This window comes from Heloderma suspectum, chromosome 10 (assembly GCF_057233095.1).
Source record: "Heloderma suspectum isolate Gila_16-S chromosome 10, 16-S_ref, whole genome shotgun sequence".
NCBI classification, from domain to species: Eukaryota; Metazoa; Chordata; class Lepidosauria; order Squamata; family Helodermatidae; genus Heloderma; species Heloderma suspectum.
In genome coordinates, this window is record NC_139467.1 from 18,008,050 (window position 1) to 18,029,714 (window position 21,665).

The window sequence follows — 21,665 nt, forward strand, 5'->3', positions numbered from 1 at the left end:
ACACTGGACATTCAGCATAGCAGCCAAAGAGCGCAAACCACCCACACTGTTTTTGGCTTCACATTGGTAGTGGCCCGAATCCTTTGAAGTCACTTTCTGGATTTTCAGGAAAGCCCCTGCAGAGACCAGCTCCACATTATCTTTGTACCACGTGTAGTTGAGTTGCTGAGGGTTCGCTGTTCCCACATCACATCTCAGCTGAACACGGAAGCCTTCATTGATCATCCCCGCTGGCTCTTGCACAGTTATCACCTGGTTGGGAGCAACTGCAGGAAGAGAGAATAAAGACAATAATGTCACAGTGGAGACACCCTCCTGCCCTGGCACTTGACACAGACACCCCACAAAACCTGAAGAACCAGATATCTGCTGCACACTGATTCAACTGAAGTAAAGCCCACTGATCAACAGAATCTCACTCATCAGCTCCAAAGGCATATGCCTACTGCACTCTCCAGCCCTGCTCCTGGCACACACCTTTCTTCTGCTGCTGTTAGTGGGTGTTCACTGCTCACACAACAGCCTCACCTCTAGGAGCACCAAAAAAGTCCTCCAAAGTCCTTTTGCCTCAGTGGGTCTGCCTGTGTAATGTGCAACTGACAATGGCCCACAATTTCTATAGGCAAGGCTCCAGGCCTTCATGAAACACAACAGTATCAAACATTTGATAGCCACAGCATAGCATCAAGCCGCTAATAGTCTGGTAATGCAAAGGACTCTTGGCAACACCAACAGGACTTCATCCTCTGCATTGGCTACGTCCAGAGGGTAGTAGCCACGTTAGTCTCTTTCAGCAAAAGCAACCAAGAGTCTTGTGGCACCTTAAAGCCTCACAGACTTATTCCGACGTTAGCTTTTGTGAAATATAAACCACTTCATAAGATGCATGGAGTATTCTGGAGAAGTATGGAGTATTCTGGAGAGTATTCTGGAGTATTCTGGAGATGCATGGAGTATTCTGGAGAGTTTCAGGTTCATACACAGCACACATGGTGGTAGTAGGGTAGGTGGGTGGGGAAAATTGTAAACAATAAGGCCAGAAGGAAATTAAATGCAGAAAGTGACAATCATGTGATTGTCACTTTCTGCATTTAATTTCCCTCTGGCCTCACTGTTTACAGTTCTTTCCTCCACCCCCATATGTACTATATATAAATAAGAAATATGAAATTTCTTCAAAAATAATGGGCAAACGTTATCACCAACATGAATCTCTGTGCCATTTTGACTGTGTGTGTGTGTTTTTTTTCCCTTTTTCTTTTCCACTCTAAAACGTCCTTTCTCCCTCAGTCTTTAACCAATCTTCCTGAAATGTTCATGTAAAATAGACATTTTGGCACATTTAAATTTCAGGAAGATTGGTAAAACGTTTTCAATGTTATTAAGTTTAGAATGACCCCTCCCATCTCCATTTAACCTTTCAGAATGTTTATTTTACTGATCGCCTTCTCTATTGCAGCCATGACTATGGATCCAATAATAAACCCGAAACTCTCCATAATACCTTATGCATCTTGATGAATTGGACCATAGTCTGTGAAAGCTTATGCAAAAAATACATTTCTTAGTTCTCAAGGTGCCACCTTGGTTGAGTTGGCTATGCCACCATAGTTCAGCCTGCAATTCCTTGCACTTGCTGTGTAAACAGGTGGACAAGCTGCACACTGGTACCATATAGCCACTGTGGATCAGGTTCGCCGAATAAATGCACCTACCCTCCCATAACCTCTCCTCTCCCTGTAAATGTGCTCTATTTAGCAGCAATGGATGTTTCAAGGCTTCTGGTGGCATTACTCACAGAGTACATTCACGGTGACTGGTGCAGATGGAATACAGCCGATGGCATTGCATGCTTCACATTTGTAAACACTGGCTTTTTCACGGGGTGCATCAAAGGAAAATTGCTGCCTGTTGGGAGGGAGAAGTCTGTTTCTTCCGGCTACCTCTCTCTTATACCATTTGTACTCACGGATCCTTGGATTGCTGCTGCCTACAGAGCAATTCAGCTCAACAGTGTCTCTTTCCTTTATGGGAAGAAGGTTAGTAATGGCAAGCTGGACATTCTTGGGAGCATCTGGAAAATCAGAGCAACACATGTCTTTGTGAGAAACAAAACTTGTGATTGAGCTACATTTAATGGACATGGTCAGGGAATGGTCAGAATGGTCCCTATATATGCCTGCCCGAGAACTGAGATCTGTTGGAGGGCCCCTCCTCTGCACCCCACCAGTATGAGACATACACTACGGTGGGACATGGGAGAGGGCCTTCTCTGCTGTGGCACCCCGGTTGTAGAATGCCCTCCCCTTCGGAGGCCCAACTGGCACAGACATTGGTCTCATTTTGGCACCAGGTAAAAACATGGCTTTTTACCAAAGCCTTTGAGGGCTAAATGTATTCCCTAGCACATTGTTCTAATTGTTTTGTTGTTTTCTGTTTTAACTGGTATTAGCTTGTTCAGTAGTTCAATATGTTTTTAGGTGTTTAAATTATTTATTGTTTTATACTGTTTAAATTGATTTTATCTGTACGCTGCCCTGAGATCTTAATGATATAGGGCAGGATAAAAATGTTTAAATAAATAAATATCAGTCATTGTGCACATTTACCAAAATAACAAAGAATGAGCATAAATACATACCCATTACAAATGGGGAATAACCAGATTGCTGGTTATTCTCTAGAACTGTGTAGATGCCCATATCTCAAGAGTTGGCATTAATATTCTCAGTGACTAGGAACATCTACAGCTCAGTGGTACCATCTATGGTCTGCATGCAGATGTTCCACAGTTCAGTCCCTGGCATCATTAGTTGAAAGGATTTCAGGCAGAAGAGCTGGGAAGACCTTGGCATGAGACCGCAGAGTAGCCTTTCCCCAACCTGGTGCCCTCCAGATGTGTTGGACTACAGCTCTCATAATCCCCCAGCCATCTAGAAAGCACCATGTTGGGGAAGGCAGTCTTAGAGAGCCACTTCCAGTTGCAGGAGATGACTCTGAGTTAGATGGACCAGTGGTCTGGCTCAGTAGAAGGCAGCTTCAAATCGTATGCACACAACACATACAGAGACACCATTGGCGGGGAAATGAGAGAACTAATCATAAACATAGGCTGCATGTGTCAGGTCCCTTGGTCCTCTCCTTTCGCAATCACACACCCCAGGATACCAGGCTTCAGACTCACTATTTTATTAGTTAACGACCAGGCTCTTTACAAATGCAAATCCTTGGAGACTCTCAGACAGCTACTCCACAAAATTACAAATATCAATAGAGGAGCCAAGTGGGAATCAGAGACTTTGTCGCCAGTTTGAACAAGAACTTGCTGGCCAGAATAACTTAGGGGGATGCCCCTCTCTTACAGCTGTGCCCCCGTACATAAGCTATCACACATAGCCAACCAGGTGGAATGTCTAAGCTCCACCTCTAACTTTTCCCGCTTCGCCATGTGCCAGACTCTAGCATCCTTCAGGTCACAGCCCACACTTTCCTCCTCCACTGAGGCCTGAGTTCTTACAGGGGAGGAAAGGGGGGGTCACGTCCAATCATCTGTGTGCCAAGGTCCTGAGAAGAACGCCTATCCATATCTGAGCTCACTATGGAGGAAACCTCCCCCTGGTTCTGGATGTTCCCATTCTGAGTCTGAGCTGCTAACTATCTCCACACACTCAGAATCATTCATGACAGCATGAAACAGATAAAATTAGGGATAGGGGAGAATTCCGCCATGGACCCCAATGAGGCCGAATTCCAAGAATCCAGCCCCATTGGGGCCCATGGCAGAATGGAGCACTCACCTCATCCTCCCCACAGAATCCGTCCAGGTTGGATCCATCGCTGCCTCAATCCTGCAGAGCCGGCCACCTGCTCCGTGTCCCTGGGGAATGTTGATACGGCTGGCAGCCATTGCCGTGCCTTATCACTGTAAGTCAGTCTCCAGATGCAAATGGAGTAGTGGGCGCAATTTGTGGCTGTAAACCTGGTAGATTAGCCTAAATGCAGCCATTTACGGCTGCATTTAGGTTAATCTACCAGCTTTATGGCCACAAATGGCGCCCACTACACCATTTGTGTCCAGAGACTGACTTACAGCGATACGTCATGGCAATGGCTCCTGGCTGTATTGACATTCACCAGCAAAGCAGAGCTGGCAGCCGGCTGCCCAGGACTGAGGTGGAGTGGAGCCAGCCTGGATGGATTCCAGGGGGAGGAATGGATCGCCTCCACCCCCCACAGACACCGTCATGGAATGGACAGTGAGTGATCCGCCCACCCCTAGATAAAATGGGCAACCTTGAATCAGGCCTCATTCCTGCCCCTCTTCCCATCTGCTTCCTAGGGGTGTACAAAACCCCACTTACCTGACTCCGCTGGGTTCCGCGGGGGGGGGGAGTTGATCCGGTCCTCCCCCCCAGAATCCTGCCTGGCCGGCTCCGCTCCGCGGCCAGTGCATGGAGCCGCCTGCTGGGCTGATCTGCAGCAGGGGCCCCATCCACTGCCGGGCTGGTGCGGACACAAATGGCATCCTGCATATGGGACGCCATTTGCGTCCCTACACTAGGCCATGATAGCCTATGTATATATTTACATAGCCTGTCACAGCTACAGCAGGGTCACAAATGGCGTAGGGGATGCCATTTGCATCCCTGCTGTAGCTGTGATAGGCTATGTAAATATTTACATAGCCTATCACGGCTACAGCAGGGATGCAAATGGTGGCCACCTCAATGGCCACTATTTGCAGCTGCAGCAGCCTGGCAGCAGCTGGGAGACCAGCCAGAGCTGCCGTAGCTGCAGGGTCGGCCACCAGGTATGTGCCGCCCCAGGGGGATTCCGTGGCATAGCCGGCATGGCCGCCACCATTTGCATACGCTGCGCCCAGCCGCGGCCGGCCAGGAGACCAGCCGTCCCCGCCCCTGCCCCGCCACCGCCGTAATAGCTTATGTAAATAATTACGTAGGCTAAAACGGTGGGAGGGGAAAGGAACGCAAATGGCACCCTCTGCGCTATTTGCATTCCCCTTTTTTTTGCCGTAATAGCCTACGTAAATATTGACGTAGGATAAAACGGCGAAAAATAGGGAACGCAAATGGTGGCCACCGTAGCCGCTACCATTTCCATACGCTGTTTTGGGGGGGGGGCTGCCATGATAAGCTACTTAAATACTTACGTAGCCTATCATGGCAGCATGGCTGGACGTAAATGGCGGCCGCTACGGCGGCTGCCATTTGCGTCCGCAGCAGCCCGTCCACGGACAGAACTCCACCCACGGACAGCCCTGGCCAGCTGCTCCACGGAGCTGCTGAGGAGCGGAGCCGGCTGGGCAGGATTCCGGTGGGGAGGACCAGATCTCCTCCTCCCTCGTCAAGGATTCCGGGGGGAGGGATGGAGTGCCTCCCCCCCCACCATGAATCACATCTGTGAAAAGGTAAGTGACTTTTGTACATCCCTATCTGTATGTCGCCTCTCACGCATCACTAACCGGGTCGACCATCTGAACTCCGCCCCTGACGTTTCCCTCTTAGCTCTGTGATGCAGTCTAGCATCTCTTAGCTCACAGCCCCCACTCTCCTCCTCCTCCTTGTCTTCCTCGTGGCTTCTCACAGAAGGGAGCAAGGGGGGGGGGGTTCAGGCCCTGCCATCTGGGAGTTAGTAACCTGAGAAGCACACCTACCCATATCCGAACTGGCTTGGGAAAATGCATCCCCCAGTGCTGGCTGTTCCTGTTTTGAATCTGAGCTGCTAACTATCTCCCTGTGCTCAATCAATCCTGACTAGGGATGTCAGAGAATTCCGCCACGGATCACAAGGAGGCTGAATTCCAGTGAATTCAGCCCCCCAAAATCCATGGCGGAGTGAAGCTCCCTGCCCCACCACCCCGCAAAAGGCTCACAAAACGGAGCGCTTACCTGCTCCCATTCGCACTGCTTTGGGAATGGCGTCTACGTCTGCGGCTGCCATTCGCCTCCCCACTTTTGCCATGATTGGCTGCGTAAGTATTTACATAGCCTATCACAGCTAATGCAGGGATGCCATTTGCGTCCCTTCACTAAGCCATGATAAGCTACGTAAATATTTACGTAGCAAAAAACAAAAAACAAAAAAATATTTACGTAGCAGCAAAAAACAGGGACGGAAATGTCAGCGGCTACGGTGGCCGCTATTTGCGTCCCTGCTTTTTTTGCCGTGATAGGCTACGTAAATATTTACGTAGCCTATCACGGCTTAGCGAACGGATACAAATGGCGGCCGCTACGCCGGCCACCATTTGTGTCCGCAGGCCTGCAAATTTCGCAGACCTGCAAATGCACCTGGCCAGCAGCTCTGTAGAGTCGCCATGGAGCGGAGATAGGATTTCAGGGGGAGGTGCGGAGCGCCTCCCCCCCCACCGTGGATGCCACGAATCAAAACAGTAAGTGACTTTTGTACATCCCTAATCCTGACAGGGTGTTTCCCCCTCAGACAAGCCATGCTGCCCAGGTTCAGATGACCAAAAAACCACACCCTTGCAGGTAATTAGGGGAATGGCACCCGGCATGTGCAGTGGCATGCACCAGGGGTTGAAACAAGCCACTGTGCATTTATTTAAGGCACAGTGGCTTGTTTTGATCATGCAAACTGGGTCAGTGACTCCCATTCCACAGCAGGCAAGACATGAATGGCCCCAAGTATATTTCATGCATGTAAACCCTCTGCTCCCTGAATCTGTATATTTACTTACAACAAACATCCAGAGTGACATGTGTAGATTTTGAACTGCCAATGAGATTCTGGGCTTCGCAATAGTAGATGCCAGAATTTCTGGGCTCGATGCTTGGAAACTTCAGCTCATTCACTTTTACATGTTGCAGCAGCACATTTTCTTTATACCACGTATAGTTCTCAATGGATGGATTTCCTTGAGAAGAGCATCGCAAAGTGACACTGATCCCTTCCTTTATGTCCCCTGGAGGCACCTGTTGAACTTCAGGATCCTTGGGTGGATCTGGAGGAGAGATAGTGACACAGAAAATGGGACTGTTTTGCAGGTATTTGGGGGCATCATTCCAGATATTTGGGGGTGTTTCTCACTAGGCTAAGAACAAAAGCAGAAGCATGTTGTGTATGCAACAACTAGGCAGGTGACTTTGTCACCTTCACAATTAGAGAGGGTGAGCACTGGTGCAAATAGGTAATTCTAGATTCTGGGCCTTGTGATCTTATGGACCCTCCTATTTAGATGGTAATGAAAATTATTATTACTTCATTTCCTTCACAATGTGGCAAACCAACCCTGCTATGTTAGGGTGGCCTCCTGGTCATTCTGCTCAACAAGGCCTTAGAACTCTTCCCAAAAGTCCTTCCCTGACGGGACCACTGAGGGTGAGTCAACCCACATCAAGTGGGCCATTTTGAGATCCTACTGAAGGACAATAAATGGCCAATTACTTCCATTATTACAGGGTGACTTTCATTGTTATGTGTTTACACTTACCCCCACCCTGCTGCCCAACAGTCTCCCTGCCTGAGCTGACTGAGGTGGTCTCGAGCGTGATGTTGAGGACCCCAAAGCTTATGGTCTTGGGAGACTTTAATATTCATGCTGAGGCTACTTTGTCAGGAGAGGCTCAGGATTTCATGGCCGCTATGTCAACCATGGGCCTGTCTCAAATAATATCTTGCCCAATGCATGTGGCAGGACACACTTTCGACCTGGTTTTCTGTGCTGGATTGGGAGAAAATGATCTGCTGATAGGGGAGCCAGTAGTGACTCCTTTGGCATGGACAGATCATTATCTGATCAGTTTTGACCTTCAGGCCACCTGTAACCTCCGCAGGGGTGGGGGACCAAATTTGATGGTTCACCCCCAGAGACTGATGAATCCGGATGGATTTTCGAGATCTCTTGGGGATTTTCCTGCAGGCTTAGCCGGCTGTCCTGCCAAGTTCCTGGTCACCGCTTGGAATGAGGAGATGACCCAGGCTATTGATGTGATCGCTCCCAAACATCCTCAACCTAGTCGTAGAACTGTGTCATGTCCTTGGTATTCTGAGGAGTTGAACATGATGAAACAACTGCCTTGACGATTAGAGTACAAATGGCAGAAGACTCTGAATGAATACGATCGAACACAGGTAAGAATCCACTTGCAGGCTTATTCTGTGGCGGTGATAGCAGCGAAGAAATCCTACTTCTCCACCACCATTGCATCTGCTCAGTATCATCCAGCAGAGCTTTTTCATGTGGTTAAAGGACTTTTGGGGGTAGGCCTTAGAACACAAGGAGTGGAACCCTCAAAGGCCCACTGTCAACAATTTGCCAGACACTTTGATGTCTGGCAAATCACTTGTATTCGTGCTGACTTGGATGCCATTGTTTTGACAGAGCCTGATATGGGACGGGGCTGGTGAACCATCTAGTCATGTTATGGATACCTTTCAGTAGGGATGGGCAGATCACTTACCTCATTCCGGCTGGGGGGGGCTGCAGGCTGGGGGATGTGATCCGTCCCTCCCTCCAGAATCTGTCCAGGCCAGCTCCGCATCGCTGGCGAATGGCAATATGGCCATTTACAGCTGCATTTAGGTTAATCTACCAGCTTTACAGCCACAAATGGCACTATGCCATTTGTGTCCCTGTTTTTTCATGTGATAGGCTACGCAAATATTTGTGTAGCCTATCACATCAAAAATCAGGGATGCAAATGGCATAGTGGATTGGGCTTGGGAGGCACAGTTTTAAAGTGGCTCCATTCCTTTCTGGAGGAGCAGTCTCAGAAGGTGGTACTGGGGGACTTTGGTTCTACCCCATGGCCATTAGCCTGTGGGGTGCTGCAAGGTTCTATCTTGTCCCCCATGCTTTTTAACATCTACATGAAACCGCTGGGGGAAGTCATCAGGAGGTTTGGGCTGAAATGTCATCAGTATGCAGATGATACTCAGCTCTACCTCTCGTTTCCCAGGGAGGCTGTGGAACTCTTGAACCAGTGCACAGTCTGGGAGTCCTCCTGGACTCTGAGCTAAATGGGGAAGCCCAGGTAGCTGGGGTGTCCAGGAGTGCCTTTTACCAGCTTAGGCTGGTACGCCAATGGCGGCCCTATCTAGAGAGGACAGACCTCACCTCAGTTATCCACACACTAGTCACGTCCAGGCTGGACTACTGTAATGTGCTATATGTGGGGCTGCCTTTGAAGATGGTTCAGAAACTCCAGCTTGTGCCAAATGTGGCTGCCCAAGTAAGTACTGGTGGGGGCGAGCCGCTTCGATCACATAACGCCTATACTGCATCAGCTGCAATGGATACCGGTGCGTTTCTGAGCCCAATTCAAAGTGTTGGTTTTGACCTTTAAAGCCTTAAATGATTTGGGACCAAGTTATTTGAAGGACCTCTTTCACCCATATCAGCCTGCCCACATTTTAAGATCAGAAAGAGAGGCCCTTCTCATTTGCCCACCCGTGAGAGCTCTCAGGTGGGTGATCACACAGGAGAGGGCCATCTCTGCAGTGGCCCCACACCTTTGGAACAAGCTTCCATCGAAGGTCTGCCATGCTCCGTCATTGCAGACTTGTAAGAAGGCCTTGAAAACATATTATTTAACCTTGGCCTCCTCGTGATATGACTGCTATTGTTGCTGGTACTGGTGTTAATATTGTTGCTGGTTTTATTGTCTGCTTTTATTGTTGCTTTTATTGTTTTTATGTTTTATCACTTTTAATATTTTAACTGTTTTTATGTGTTTTATTGCTGTAAGCTGCCTGAGGAGGGCTTCTGCCCTGAAAGGTAGCCAAGAAATATTTTAAATAAATAAACAAACAAACAAATGTAACCTTAAAATGACAAAAGAATTTCTGCACATTCTCATGGTATTCTCTGCAAGGCAGAGTTGCTATATTTTTAAGCTGGGTATTTCATCTAGCCCTGATGCGCTCGGTGTCATTTCAGGGCTGCTAAGGCTTTGCCTGTGTAGAAGCAGCCAAAATCAAGCCTTCAAAGAATTTGGTTCCAAATTTCAATAATTTTTCTATCATCATTAAATCTAAAACATTGGAATTATTGCTGTTTCCTGATGCCACACCCCTCATTTCAAACACTGAAGTTTCTTTATTTTGCTTTGTGGCTCAGTGGTTTCTCACTTTGAGAAGTTTATCACATTTTGTTTAAAATGGTCTATGGTGTGGACTTAAAATTTGCATAAAAATGAATCTCTTCCCATTGCTTTCCTGCATCCACGATATTCACACATGGCATGAATAGCAAAAGAGAAAGCATGCTGTATGATGCCATGCATGAAAACATTCTCAGAAGAACAAGGGAATGGAAGAGGCTGGAATCACAGACTTTAGCAGAGATAACTTGTGGCTGGAAACACATTCATCAGACCATCAACTGCACCATCCCCATGAACAAACTCACATTGCACATCGATGTTCAGTTCTTCTGACTCGCTGCTTCCAATTCCATTTGCAGAGTTACATTTGTAACTACCAGAATGATCCTGCCCCACACTGGGGAATTCAACTGTATCTGTGTTCCAGTGGTGCATATACTGATGGTTCTTATACCAATTGTATGCATAAACAGCTGGGTTGCTGCTGTTGTATATACACTGCAGGGAAAGTTTCATTCCCTCTTGGACTGTCGGCCCAGGTGTGGCTTTCAACTTAACTCCTTTGGGAGCATCTGAAATAAGCAGAAATTCACAATTACAAACAACAACAGAAGTCAGATATGCTGTATTTAAAAAGAAAAAAAAAGGCAAGAGCAACCAGGCTTGAGTTCCAGGAACCAAAATAGGGGTCATCCATCTCAGTTGTGTCCTGCCGGCCGGCCCAATTTTAACATCACCTCTTGTACTTAGCTGGGTACCCAAATACTCCCTCTCCCCCTCCCTCCGTCCCTCCCTCCCTCCCTCTCTCTCTCTCTCTCTCTGCCTATTTCATAAAATCTGGAGATGTGTTCTATTCTTGTGCCCCCCCTTTTTTTAATGGAAATGGTGGCCTGATTTTTCCTTCACTGTGACCCCCATCCATTTTAAAGATCTCAACCAGTGCCTGGAACCGGTAATGGAGGCTAACAAATTAATACAGACAAAACTGAGGTGCTCCTAGACTACAGAATAACTAATCCAGCAATAGGAATTCAGCCAGTGCTGGGGTGGGTAGCAGTGCCCTTGAAAGCATCCAGTGTGGATCTGTGCATAAAACACAAGAAGTTGATCTTAGATACTTGTAATTGTTCTGAATATATTATTGCAATACTCACCATCCCAGCAAAGAACTTTCCTTTGAACTTAATTGCATTCACACATACTTAAAGCTCTAAGCCCACACTTAATGGGGGTAAGGACTCTTCGAAAACAGTGGGACTGACTTCTGAGCAAATGTGCAGAGGGTTGTAATGTAACTATTTTTCTCAGCTCAGCTTTCTTTTCAGACCCCGGCAAAGTGCCCAGCTCCTTCCAGCCCCATGGTACACTCACATTTCACATCCAGTTGCCTGCTTCTCTGGGATACCTCTGACCCATTCTGGTTGTTCAGCGAGCATGTCAGCATTTTCCCGTGGTCCTCCCAAGATGGCTCGAAGTCCAGCACAGTCTTCATTATTCTGTTTTGAAAAGTCATTTTTTGAGGAGCCAAACGATCCTCCTCTAAGCCCTTGAGAGTCAGCCTCAGTGGCTGATCAAGGCATTGGTAATTCACAGAGCAGGTCACCGTGGTTTTCTTCTGTTCTTCAAAGACTAGGGAGCCTTGGAAGTTTCCAGAGAAAGCTTCCAACTTGGGTACTGGAGGTGACTCTGCAGCCCCAAAAGAGAAAATAGGAGGCCATGATTAACTGAAAATCCAGTTGGGCCTGTTGTTTTTAACTTCAGCACAGATGCAAAGACCTTGGCTATTCATCCAACAGCCCTTAACAGTCAGCCTCAGTGGCTGGTCAAGGCCATGGTAAATCACTGAACAGGTCACCTTGATTTCCTACTATTCTTCGAAGCCTTGGAAGCTTCCACAGAAAGCTTCCATTTTGGGTGACTCTGCAGCCCCACAAGAGAAAATAGGAGGCCACGGTTACAGGGAAATGCTGACAGAAATTTGGGCCTATTCTTTTTAACTTCAGCACAGACACAAAGACCTTGACTCCACATCCAAACATGTCAGAAATTCCTCCCTATCCAGACATTACCTCCATACTCTTGGTTGTGACACATCATAGCGCAGGAATAGGGATGGGTGAGAATTTCATTTCAGTTTGGTTTTGATAGGAATTTACCAACGTTCAGAAAGTTCTGCATATTTTGGACAAAAAAGAACTTCAGTTCTTTTTTAAAGAAAAGAATTTTCTTTTTTAAAGAAAAAATGTATGTGAGTGAAACCAAAACTGACAGATTCACGAGTGAGATTTTAGTTTCAGTTCAGCCTTGATAGGAATTTAAGAAAATTTGCAAAGTTCTTCATATTCGAAAGAGAAAGAACTTGAGACATTAAAAGTTCAAAAGCAAGAGAAAATGAAACTGACAGTTTCGCCCGTCCTAACCTGGAACTATAGGAGATATTGTTCCTTCATTCTCCAGCGGTGCATATGGGCACATTTTCCACTGGATTCCTGCACTGTCCCTCACTGAATGAGAGGATCCTGATTGGGGGGTGGGGGAGAGAGAGAGATGGAGGAAATGCTCCTAGTGCAGCCTAACCTCCTCTCCCATGCTTCATAGGCAACCCATCTTTCGTGGCAGTAGGAAAGTGGATTTCAAGCTCATGGTATTCTTAAATCATTCTTCTGCCCAGAATGTGTAATTTTAGTTTAATGGTGCTGTCTGACTGTCTGAAACAACAAATCATAGGTTAACTCTGAGTTGTTTAACCCCCAAGCAAGCCAGAGTGCCTGGGCTCAGACATCACACTCACAACCTATGAAAGGGGGAACTGTAGGTTGTTCAATGAAAGCAGAAGTGAGAAGTGCACCGGATACAGTGCGCTCGCTTGCTCCCGGGCCTGCCAGACAACCCGTGGTTTAAACAACCCACTGATTTTCGTGATATCCAAACCAGTTCAATATACAGTGCAAGGTGTGAATGGCATATTAACGGAATAAAAGAAGGAGCCAGATGCAGTGGCCCTAAGACAAGACATCTTGACTGAATGGAACTAGTCGCAAAGTATAAGGAAATGGAAAGGAATCCATGGATGTCCTTTAATTACCAGCTTGCAACTTGCTGCTAATCCACTGGCAATATATCCTTCTGCTGAATCGGTAGCAGGGAAGTTAGATCAGCCTATCATGGCTCTGTAGGCCACCCTCTTTTCCCTTTCTGGAATTTAGAAGATGTTTCACTGTCAGCAATAACATCCAGGCACCATTTGTCCATGAAAGGTTGCTGGTGCAAACCTGGCTGATGAGACTCTGATATGGAAGGTTTTATGTCCTAACTAAAGAACCCCATTTGCCTGGGATGAAGTGGGAACAAAAGGTGATCTGCAAAAGTCTTACCTTCAACAGTAACAGTAGCTTCAACTATCCACCTATCTTGCTTGTTTCCAGCTGAGGCATAAAGTCGTGCTCCATATTTGCCAGTGTCATTTTTCTTGAGTTGGGAAATCTTCAAGCTGCAGTTTCCATTATTTAAATCACCTACAAAGTTAACCCGACCCTGAAAGTGAGGAGTATTTGGGATCTGATGGTAACTGGAGATCAAATTGCTCTTGTGCAACATGATTCCGGTAAAGTCTTTCAGGTTGTCATCATAAGAAGGATCAAAATACCAAACTAGGGAGATGTTTGTGAGGGGTTGATTATTATAGAATTTTTCAAACTGGCATGGAATCAACACACAGGATCCTTCCCAGGATTGCACAGACTTCGGGTATATGATCGGTGGGGGCCACTTACATAGGAAACCTGAAATGGGGAAGCACATAAGGTCTTTCAGACAGCTGCTCTTCTCTCACAGCAATGAGCGAATATTACAAATACATCAAAATCCTCCAGTGCGCTCTCTCTCTCTCTCTCTCTCTCTCATTCACAGCAAACTTGCAATCCTTGCCCAAGGATTTCTCACCACTTAGAAGTGGGAAACAATTATCTATCATATATCCATGCCATGACCAAGACCCAGAGCATCTCATTCATCTCAACACAGAGGCTTTGAACATCCATTCTTCACACTGCTGCCCATCCATCCATCCATCCATCCATCCATCATATATCTACATTACAACTTTAACCTGGTTTCAAACCTGTTTTTAGTGATTACGGCTACCAAATACAAGGATTCTGGGAATTGTAGCTCTAGGAAGAGGGGCCGCTTGGGCAAGGGACAGGGGTGTCTAGCAAAGAATTCTCAGTACCCTCATGAAACTGCAGGATCCCTTTTGATAAACCGGTTTGAAACCAGTTTAAAGTTGTAATGTAGATTGGCTCTGAAAGGAGTTTTTGACATTGCTTGGAGCCTGGCATGTATATTGCATTCACAGAGGGGAAAACAATCCAACAATCCCATTAGGCATTCACATGCCCTTGGATTTCCCTGAGTTACATCCTTTCACCCTAACCTCAATAAGGCATCTTATTTTCAATTTAACATCTCTTTGTTTCCCCTTAATTTATCTCATCACCCCAGGTTCTACTTTTTTTTAAAGTAAATGTGCACCTGGCTGTGTTGTGGAGTCAGGGCCAAATCAAATGTGGCATTGATTGCATGCCTCAATGAACACACACATCTTTTCTTCCATAAATAGCAGCTGTGATGAAGCCTGAGCAGCCTTGGGACCACTGGATCTCCCAAAGTTGCATCTGCATTTCCAGGGAAGCTGCGACTTGCACAATGGAACTATTAGGAAGATTGCAACTTTATTTGCAAGTAGGGATGGCGCAGGCGCTCGGGCGAGTCTGAGAGTCTGGCAGAGTCCCCCCCCCACACACACACTCATGCCTGAGCTGTGCCTGTAATATTACACCAGTAATATTGCATAGATGGGGCCTTTATGGCCACTATGTGCACAATATTCAATTTATGGAAGTTCCTGAGACACTTTTTTTTTTTCCAAAATGGCAACCGTGGGAATGTCAGGTGCTTGGAAATGGCTCCAGGTAGGCCCAGGCAGTTCAGCAAGCATGGCGGTGGGGGGGGTGAGCCGGTCCAGAGGCACACAAGCAGAGGCAGTGGATCAGCAGGGGCTTGGAGAACCCGGATTCGGGGGGGGGGTGTCCATCCCTATCTGCAAGTTACAGGAAGGGGGCAATTTGGCACTTAGCTAATTAATGCCTGGGAATTCTGGCCATAGCTCACCTTAGGATCTCTACGGCCTATGATGTGGCTTCCTGGTCCTCCCCTTCCTCCCCCCCCCCGCCGCCTTCCTCCATTGCTGGGAGCACAAATGGTGCACTTCCTCTCTCTCCTGCCGGTGTTATGGAACAAAGAAATGGACTGAACAAACTGTTCTCTGAAACTGTAAGCTGTGCCTGCATATTCTGTGCAAGAAAATGTGTGAGTAAAGCTGTTTTCTTTCACTCACCAAAGGAATAGAATCTCCTTTTTTAGCCTTCTGTGTGCATGTGGGACTGGTAAATGCTCGGTCCGTTTTACCTTTTTGTTTTTCTCTGCTAATTGCCTTTCCAGCAAGAGGCAGCAATACCATATAATCCCACCAGGAACTGGAATGGAAATAGCAGTTTTGGAGATGTGAGTTTTGTCTGGACAGTAGCAGGGAGAAAAGGACTTCAAACTCCCCACTCTGCAGTGTCCAGAGGCTGCTCAGGCTTCTTGGCGGCTGCCATTAATGCCGCAGTCAAGTCTGGCCCCAAGGCCCTTGGAGGACAGCAGAAATTATCCCAGATTAAACACAGCGGAGGATTCCAGCTTGTTAGTCTCTGAGAAATCTAGCATGACCCTGGCTCCCTCCTCCCCACAGAGAAGAGAGAGCCATGGGACTACTTGCTCCAGTCCCATCCACTTTTGCCAGCACAATCCAAAGCAATCCTGCTTTCCTTACCTTGAAGAAAGAGCAGCCAAAAGAAATGCCTCATTGTGGGCTTATGCAAGTGCCAAACCTAGGAAAGGAAAGCGGGTGATTAATTAAAGCCACCACTGATTGACATTTTTCTTTATCAAGAATGAGAGGCTTATCAACAAATCGTGGGAAGGCGATGTATATAGAAACATGCTGATTAAGATGGGCTGCAGCTCAGAGGGCAGCCACATGCGTGCTGCAGCTTCCCTTCCCAACTAACATTCCCACAGATTTCTTTCCCTTGGCCTCTCCATCCACCACAGAGTCCTGACAATTCCATCCACAGGTCAGGTAGCGATGGCACAAGAAAGAAATACTGAGGAGAGCACAGAAGGATCAAAGTACATTTGGAGGACAGCGTGCTGAACACGTAAAAAATCCCTTTCCTACAAATAACCAGAAGAATAACAGCAATGAGGGGTGAGCTATGGAGCATTTGCCTCCTCTCCCCTACACTCCCCCAATAACTATGAGTTTAGGGCTGCCAGCCAGTCTGGGAAACCTAGGATCCCTGCCTCCTCTCCACCTTTTTTTTTTTCTTTTCCTTAAACACAGACACACATGCTTTTGCATGCACATTTGTTTCTCTCAATCTAGGAAACCTAGGAAAGTGGGAAACCCAGGATCTGGGGGGGGACTAGGATCTGGGGGGGACTAGGATCTGGGAAGCCTAGAATCTGGGAAACCTAGGTCCCTGTCTCTCCTCTACCCTACTTTTTCCTTAAAAACACACACACACACTTTTGCATGCATATTTGTTTCATTCAATTTTTCAGTGTGTGTGTGTGTGTGTGTGTGTGTGTACGTATGTATATGTGTGTGTGTGTGTGTGTGTGTGTATATATATATATATATATATATATATATATATATATATATAAAAACTTAACAAAAACAAATCCAACCAGAGGCTGGCTGTTATATATGTATCTCATCTTCAGGACAACAATATATGTATCTCATATTCAGGATGACAATATAGACTTGCCCCTACATGTTTCTAATAAATATTAAGATCACTTTGATGATATGAGGGAAACATTCCAAAAGGAAGAATGAGTAACAGGCTGACAAAATTGGGAAGTGAGGAGCTTTATTGACATGGGGAAGAAATGGAAACGATGTGACATAAAATACATACTGCTTTAGTCTTCCTCTAATTCGGGTCAGTCAACTTGTGGTCCTCCAGATGTTTCGGCCTGCAAGTCCCATCAGCCCTAGCCAGCACAGCTATTGATGAGGTACGATGGGAGTGGTAGGCCAAAATGACAGAGCCACACATTCATCATTCCTGCTCAAATTACGCTGTTGCAGTGTGTTAACGTTTCCACAAGTGCTGTCTGCCAAACCCTTGAGAACCAGCTCTCAGTCAAATAGCCAGCTGCCAATGTTCAGTTTCTCACTACTTTGTTTGTTTGTTTGTTTGTTTGTTACATGTATACCCCACCTTTTTTCCAAGGAGCCCAAGGCAGCATACATGATCCTCCTTCTCTCCAATGTATCCTCACAACAACCCTGTGAGGTAGGTTAGGCTGAGAGTCAGTGACTGGCCTTACCCAGTGAGCTTCATGGCTGAGAAGGGACTAGAACCCAGATCTCCCGAGTCCCAGTCCAACACTCCAACCACTACACCACACTGGCTCTGTTTCAATTCTAGAATTCAATTCTACTCCTACAGCTTGCATGGAGTAGGGGGGAACCTCAGGGTCCTTGTCAAGGATTTTGTTTGGGGGATCCACAAAAATGTATAGAAATGCTGGTGAAGGATATCAAAGTCTGGTCTGATCATGCGATACTCCTGAAATGGTGTCAAACCCCAACATTCATAAATGAGGTCCACCTCATATCAATGAAGGGTCTGTGCTCCCTGCATCCCCTCTGACACAAGGGTGAGAGATTGTTATTAATGGGATTGCTATTAACATTGCCTGCCCGCTAGGGTGAGATGCCATCTGTGTTCAAGGAAGACTCCCTGATTTTTGCAGATTGGTTTTGAATGGCTGCTTTAAAGTAAATAAAGCCCCAATTTGCATCTCAGTAGTTCGTACCTTTGTCTGCCTCCCAGACCACTTTCAGTCTCCTGGAAGATCTGCCCAGATTTGCCATCAAAACTTAGTTGTGTAAGGCTGCTGTACAAACTTGCTTTCAAATTATATTAATGATGTCTGTGCCTCACCAGAATTCAGCAGTTGTGTGTGAGTGGGGGGGGGGGATGTGGAAGCCACTGTAGGAAACTGCTTTGCTGCCCACATATCAAGGAGTAAATGCTGACTCCAGATATGGGTTTACCTTCATTAAATAGGTTATCCTACAAATGCCTCTCTTCTCCCACATCTCAAATCACTTGCATTGATCTGCTCTCGAGAACAAAGGAAGATTTTGCAATTTTTATAATTAATAACAGGCAGGGGGATATTCGGAAGGGATCAGGAGAGGAAAGGGTTAAACCCAGTTTCAGTTCCATTCAGTTTCTCATTTTTCCACCCTTAAGACAAGTTCCACTCAATTTCACACCAACACATGCATTTTACTTTTAATAAAAGTCCACGTGCAAATTCATAGCCATTTTCGTGGCACACTTTTTTCCCCAAATGTATGCATGTTATGTGCACCTTTTGTATGAATGTGCACATTTTTGCTAGCTATCTTCCTATAATGTCCATTATTTTCACTATTTTCCGAAACATATGGATGTTCAGTTTTCTGTTCTGTATGGATTTGGGGGGACACCATTCCCCGATGTATATGGGGGGGGGAGCACTTTTTTTTTTTAATAGAGAACTGTAGGGCTAAATTTGCAAAAGTGTGAATTTCACTTCAGCGCACAATGCTGTTCCAGTTTGCTTGTTGGTTTGGCAGGCATGAATTTGGTGAATTTGTGTAAAAATTCTGATGGAATGGATTTCTCACCTATCTCTAGTTCAAACACACACACACACACACACACATGCCTTTTCCTGAGCACAGTGGTCCCAATGAAAAACAGGGTTCCAGAACCTGCTATACATAAGTACAAAATTCAGAAGAACAAGTGTGCTTTGTTGCAGAGTAGAATTCGTCTGACGATGCTTTAGACGGAAGACAACTGCAAGCTTTAAACCTTTCCTCGATATTAACAGGCACCTTCTTCTTACAACTAAAACAGGCAAAAGTAAAGTAGGCAAAAGTGAACCCAGAACCAGCACCCAAACTCTCTGTATGGATTAACCATTTAGGGGCTTTTCAGCCAGTTATTTTCCCCTCCATACAGCAGGTTTGAACTAATGGCCACTGCTTATCCGAACACGCTTACCAATGGCTGGACAATATGTGGCCCTCCAGATGTTGTTGGAATGCAACCTCCAACTACTGGCTAAGTTTGCTAGTGCTTATGGGAGTTGCAGGGCAGCCATATCTCGAGGGCCACACGTCTCCCACCCCTGGTTTAGCATCATATCTAGTTTATCCCTTAGACAGAGCAGGCTCTATGTCTCTCCTCCTGTAGTCTGACCCTGAAAGAGATCACGGGCTGCCTCACTTACTGCTCTTTGCTCTGTCTCCCCTCTGTCAGGTGACAGACACACAATACTAAATTGTTCTAGCAGAAGATTTCTTCCCCTTGAGCTGAACTTTGTAAATCCTCTGCCTGCCTGCCTGCCTGCCTGCCTGCCTGCCTGCCTGCCTATTTGCATGTGGAAAGGAAGCAACGTTCAATGCATTTCAGCGACTTGCTAAACAGACATTATTATCTTTAGTTAGTGAGTCCCCTGGGAGTGTTCCTTTGTGGCTAGTGGTGTGGTGAGCCATGATGTGAAGACTCTGGGCAAGATTACCATTTTATGTTATTTTATTTAAAGGAATCATGTAGCATCCTCCAGCAGTGCTTCCAGGGAGGTTTACAACAACAAGATAAAATTCAAATAAAATATAAACAACATCTGTTAAAAAAAATTCATTAAGGCATTCACATACATTTCAAAAGCAAGTGCGGTATAATGGTGAGAGTGTTGGACTGGGAGCTGGGAGATCTGGGTTCAAGTCCCCACTCGGCCATGGAAGCTCACTGGGTGACTTTGGGCCAGGCACAGACTCTCAGCCCAACCCACCTCACAAGGTTGTTGTTGTGAGGATAAAATGGAGAGGAGGAGGATAATGTAAGCCTCCTTGGGTTCCTTCCAAGAGGAAAAAAGGCGGGATATAAATGCAATCAATCGATCAATCAATCAATGCCTTGGAGATGGCTAACAAACTGAGGGAACAATCCTATGCATGTTTAGGCTGAAAAAAATCATACAATTCCAGCATTCCCCATGGCTGGCTGGGGAATTCTGGAAATTGTAGGACTTCTTTCTGTCTAAATACACATAGGTTTGCACCTTAAGCCAAATCATCAATAAGTATACAGAAATAACTATAAAACACAGCATCACTGACGTCATCGAAAACTAGCATCCAAAATGCCAAAGTAGTAGTGATTAAAATTAACACCTATTAATCTTATGTGCATAAAGGGTAGCCACTATTAAGCAAAAAACAAAGAACAAATACTGTTCTCTCCTGTGCCTTTAGCAGCAGTCACAAATTTGGCAGGTGGAGCTTTAAAGAAATCTAGCACAGAAATAAAGTGACAAGGTTAATAAAGCAATGAGGAAAGGTTTACTGCTTGGCAAAGTTGTGCATGCTCATCAAGATGCTGTTCAAGGCCACCAAAGCAAGATTAGAAATGAAAACCCTGCACATGGGTGACAACTTGCCTTGTAGATCATTCATACGAACCTTTGCAAGACCAAAGCCCTTGAGTGTGAGTTGTTTCCTAGGAATCAGCCCTTCATCTTCTCAGCAGCGTAGCATGATGGGGCAAAGATGCAAGCAAGTTCCTGGAGCTCACCTCATTAGATGCTCGCAGTACTGACTGCCAGCCCCTTCCAGCAAGTACTCTGTGACGGCCAGGAAGGCAGCTTCTCAGAGTTCTGCATCTGTCATAGAAACTTCCCTCTTGCCACACTGAATGAGCAGCAGAGGATCTGAGCTGATCTGTTCACTTTCAGCTACTTCAGGCTTGGCTGCATCTCTGTGGTTCAAGCTGAGGGATTTTTGTGAGAGACGTTACCCACCCTGCTGGGTGTGTGAGAGATGAAGTTTAATGCATGGAGGTCAGCAGTGATTCTGAGCAGGGGAAAAGGATCTTCCCTGGTGTTCTTATTTACAGCACTGAGAGTCTCAGACAGCCTTCCCTAAAGTGGTGCCCTCCAAATGTTTTGGATTATTTATTTATTCATTTTAATTATTTTTGTCTCATTTATATCCCAACTTTCTTCCATCATGGAACCCAAGGTGGCTACACGTGGTTCCCAGGTGGTCTCCCCTCCAAGCACTGACCAGACCCAGACCTGCTTAGCTTCAGCAAGGCAGCTGCCTCATGTGCCTTCAGACCATGCCCTAGGACCAACTCCCATCAACCCTGCCAGCATGGCTATTGGGCAGAGCTGATGGCAGCTGTACTCCAAAACATCTTAAGGGAACCACCCTGGAGGATGGGCATCTAATTTAAAGAGGACAATCCTCCATCGGAAGGTGTCCTCTATTAGAAAAGGCTGTTGAGTCCAAGTCATGATTAAAGACAAAGAACCATAGGAAGGGTGAGCCAAGGGGCTTTGAAGATGCCCATGAGCAGTTAGTAACTGAACGGCAGGCTGAGCAGGCAG

At 46.2% G+C, this 21,665-nt stretch overlaps 1 protein-coding gene across 1 annotated transcript in view; it reads right to left on the reverse strand.

The window, feature by feature from the left end:
* Positions 1 to 20,862, reverse strand: part of LOC146337849 (B-cell receptor CD22-like) — a 43,615-nt gene extending 22,753 nt beyond the window's left edge. Inside the window, exons 1-8 of the mRNA XM_084815353.1 lie at positions 20,737 to 20,862; positions 15,964 to 16,021; positions 13,463 to 13,870; positions 11,460 to 11,774; positions 10,394 to 10,660; positions 6,722 to 6,985; positions 1,799 to 2,074; positions 3 to 266 (exon numbers count right to left, since the gene is read on the reverse strand). Coding sequence (XP_084671479.1) covers positions 3 to 266; positions 1,799 to 2,074; positions 6,722 to 6,985; positions 10,394 to 10,660; positions 11,460 to 11,774; positions 13,463 to 13,870; positions 15,964 to 15,997 — 1,828 coding nt within the window. The 5' untranslated portion in view covers positions 15,998 to 16,021; positions 20,737 to 20,862. The remainder of the gene's footprint in view (positions 1 to 2; positions 267 to 1,798; positions 2,075 to 6,721; positions 6,986 to 10,393; positions 10,661 to 11,459; positions 11,775 to 13,462; positions 13,871 to 15,963; positions 16,022 to 20,736) is intronic.
* Between the last annotated feature and the right edge of the window lie 803 nt (positions 20,863 to 21,665).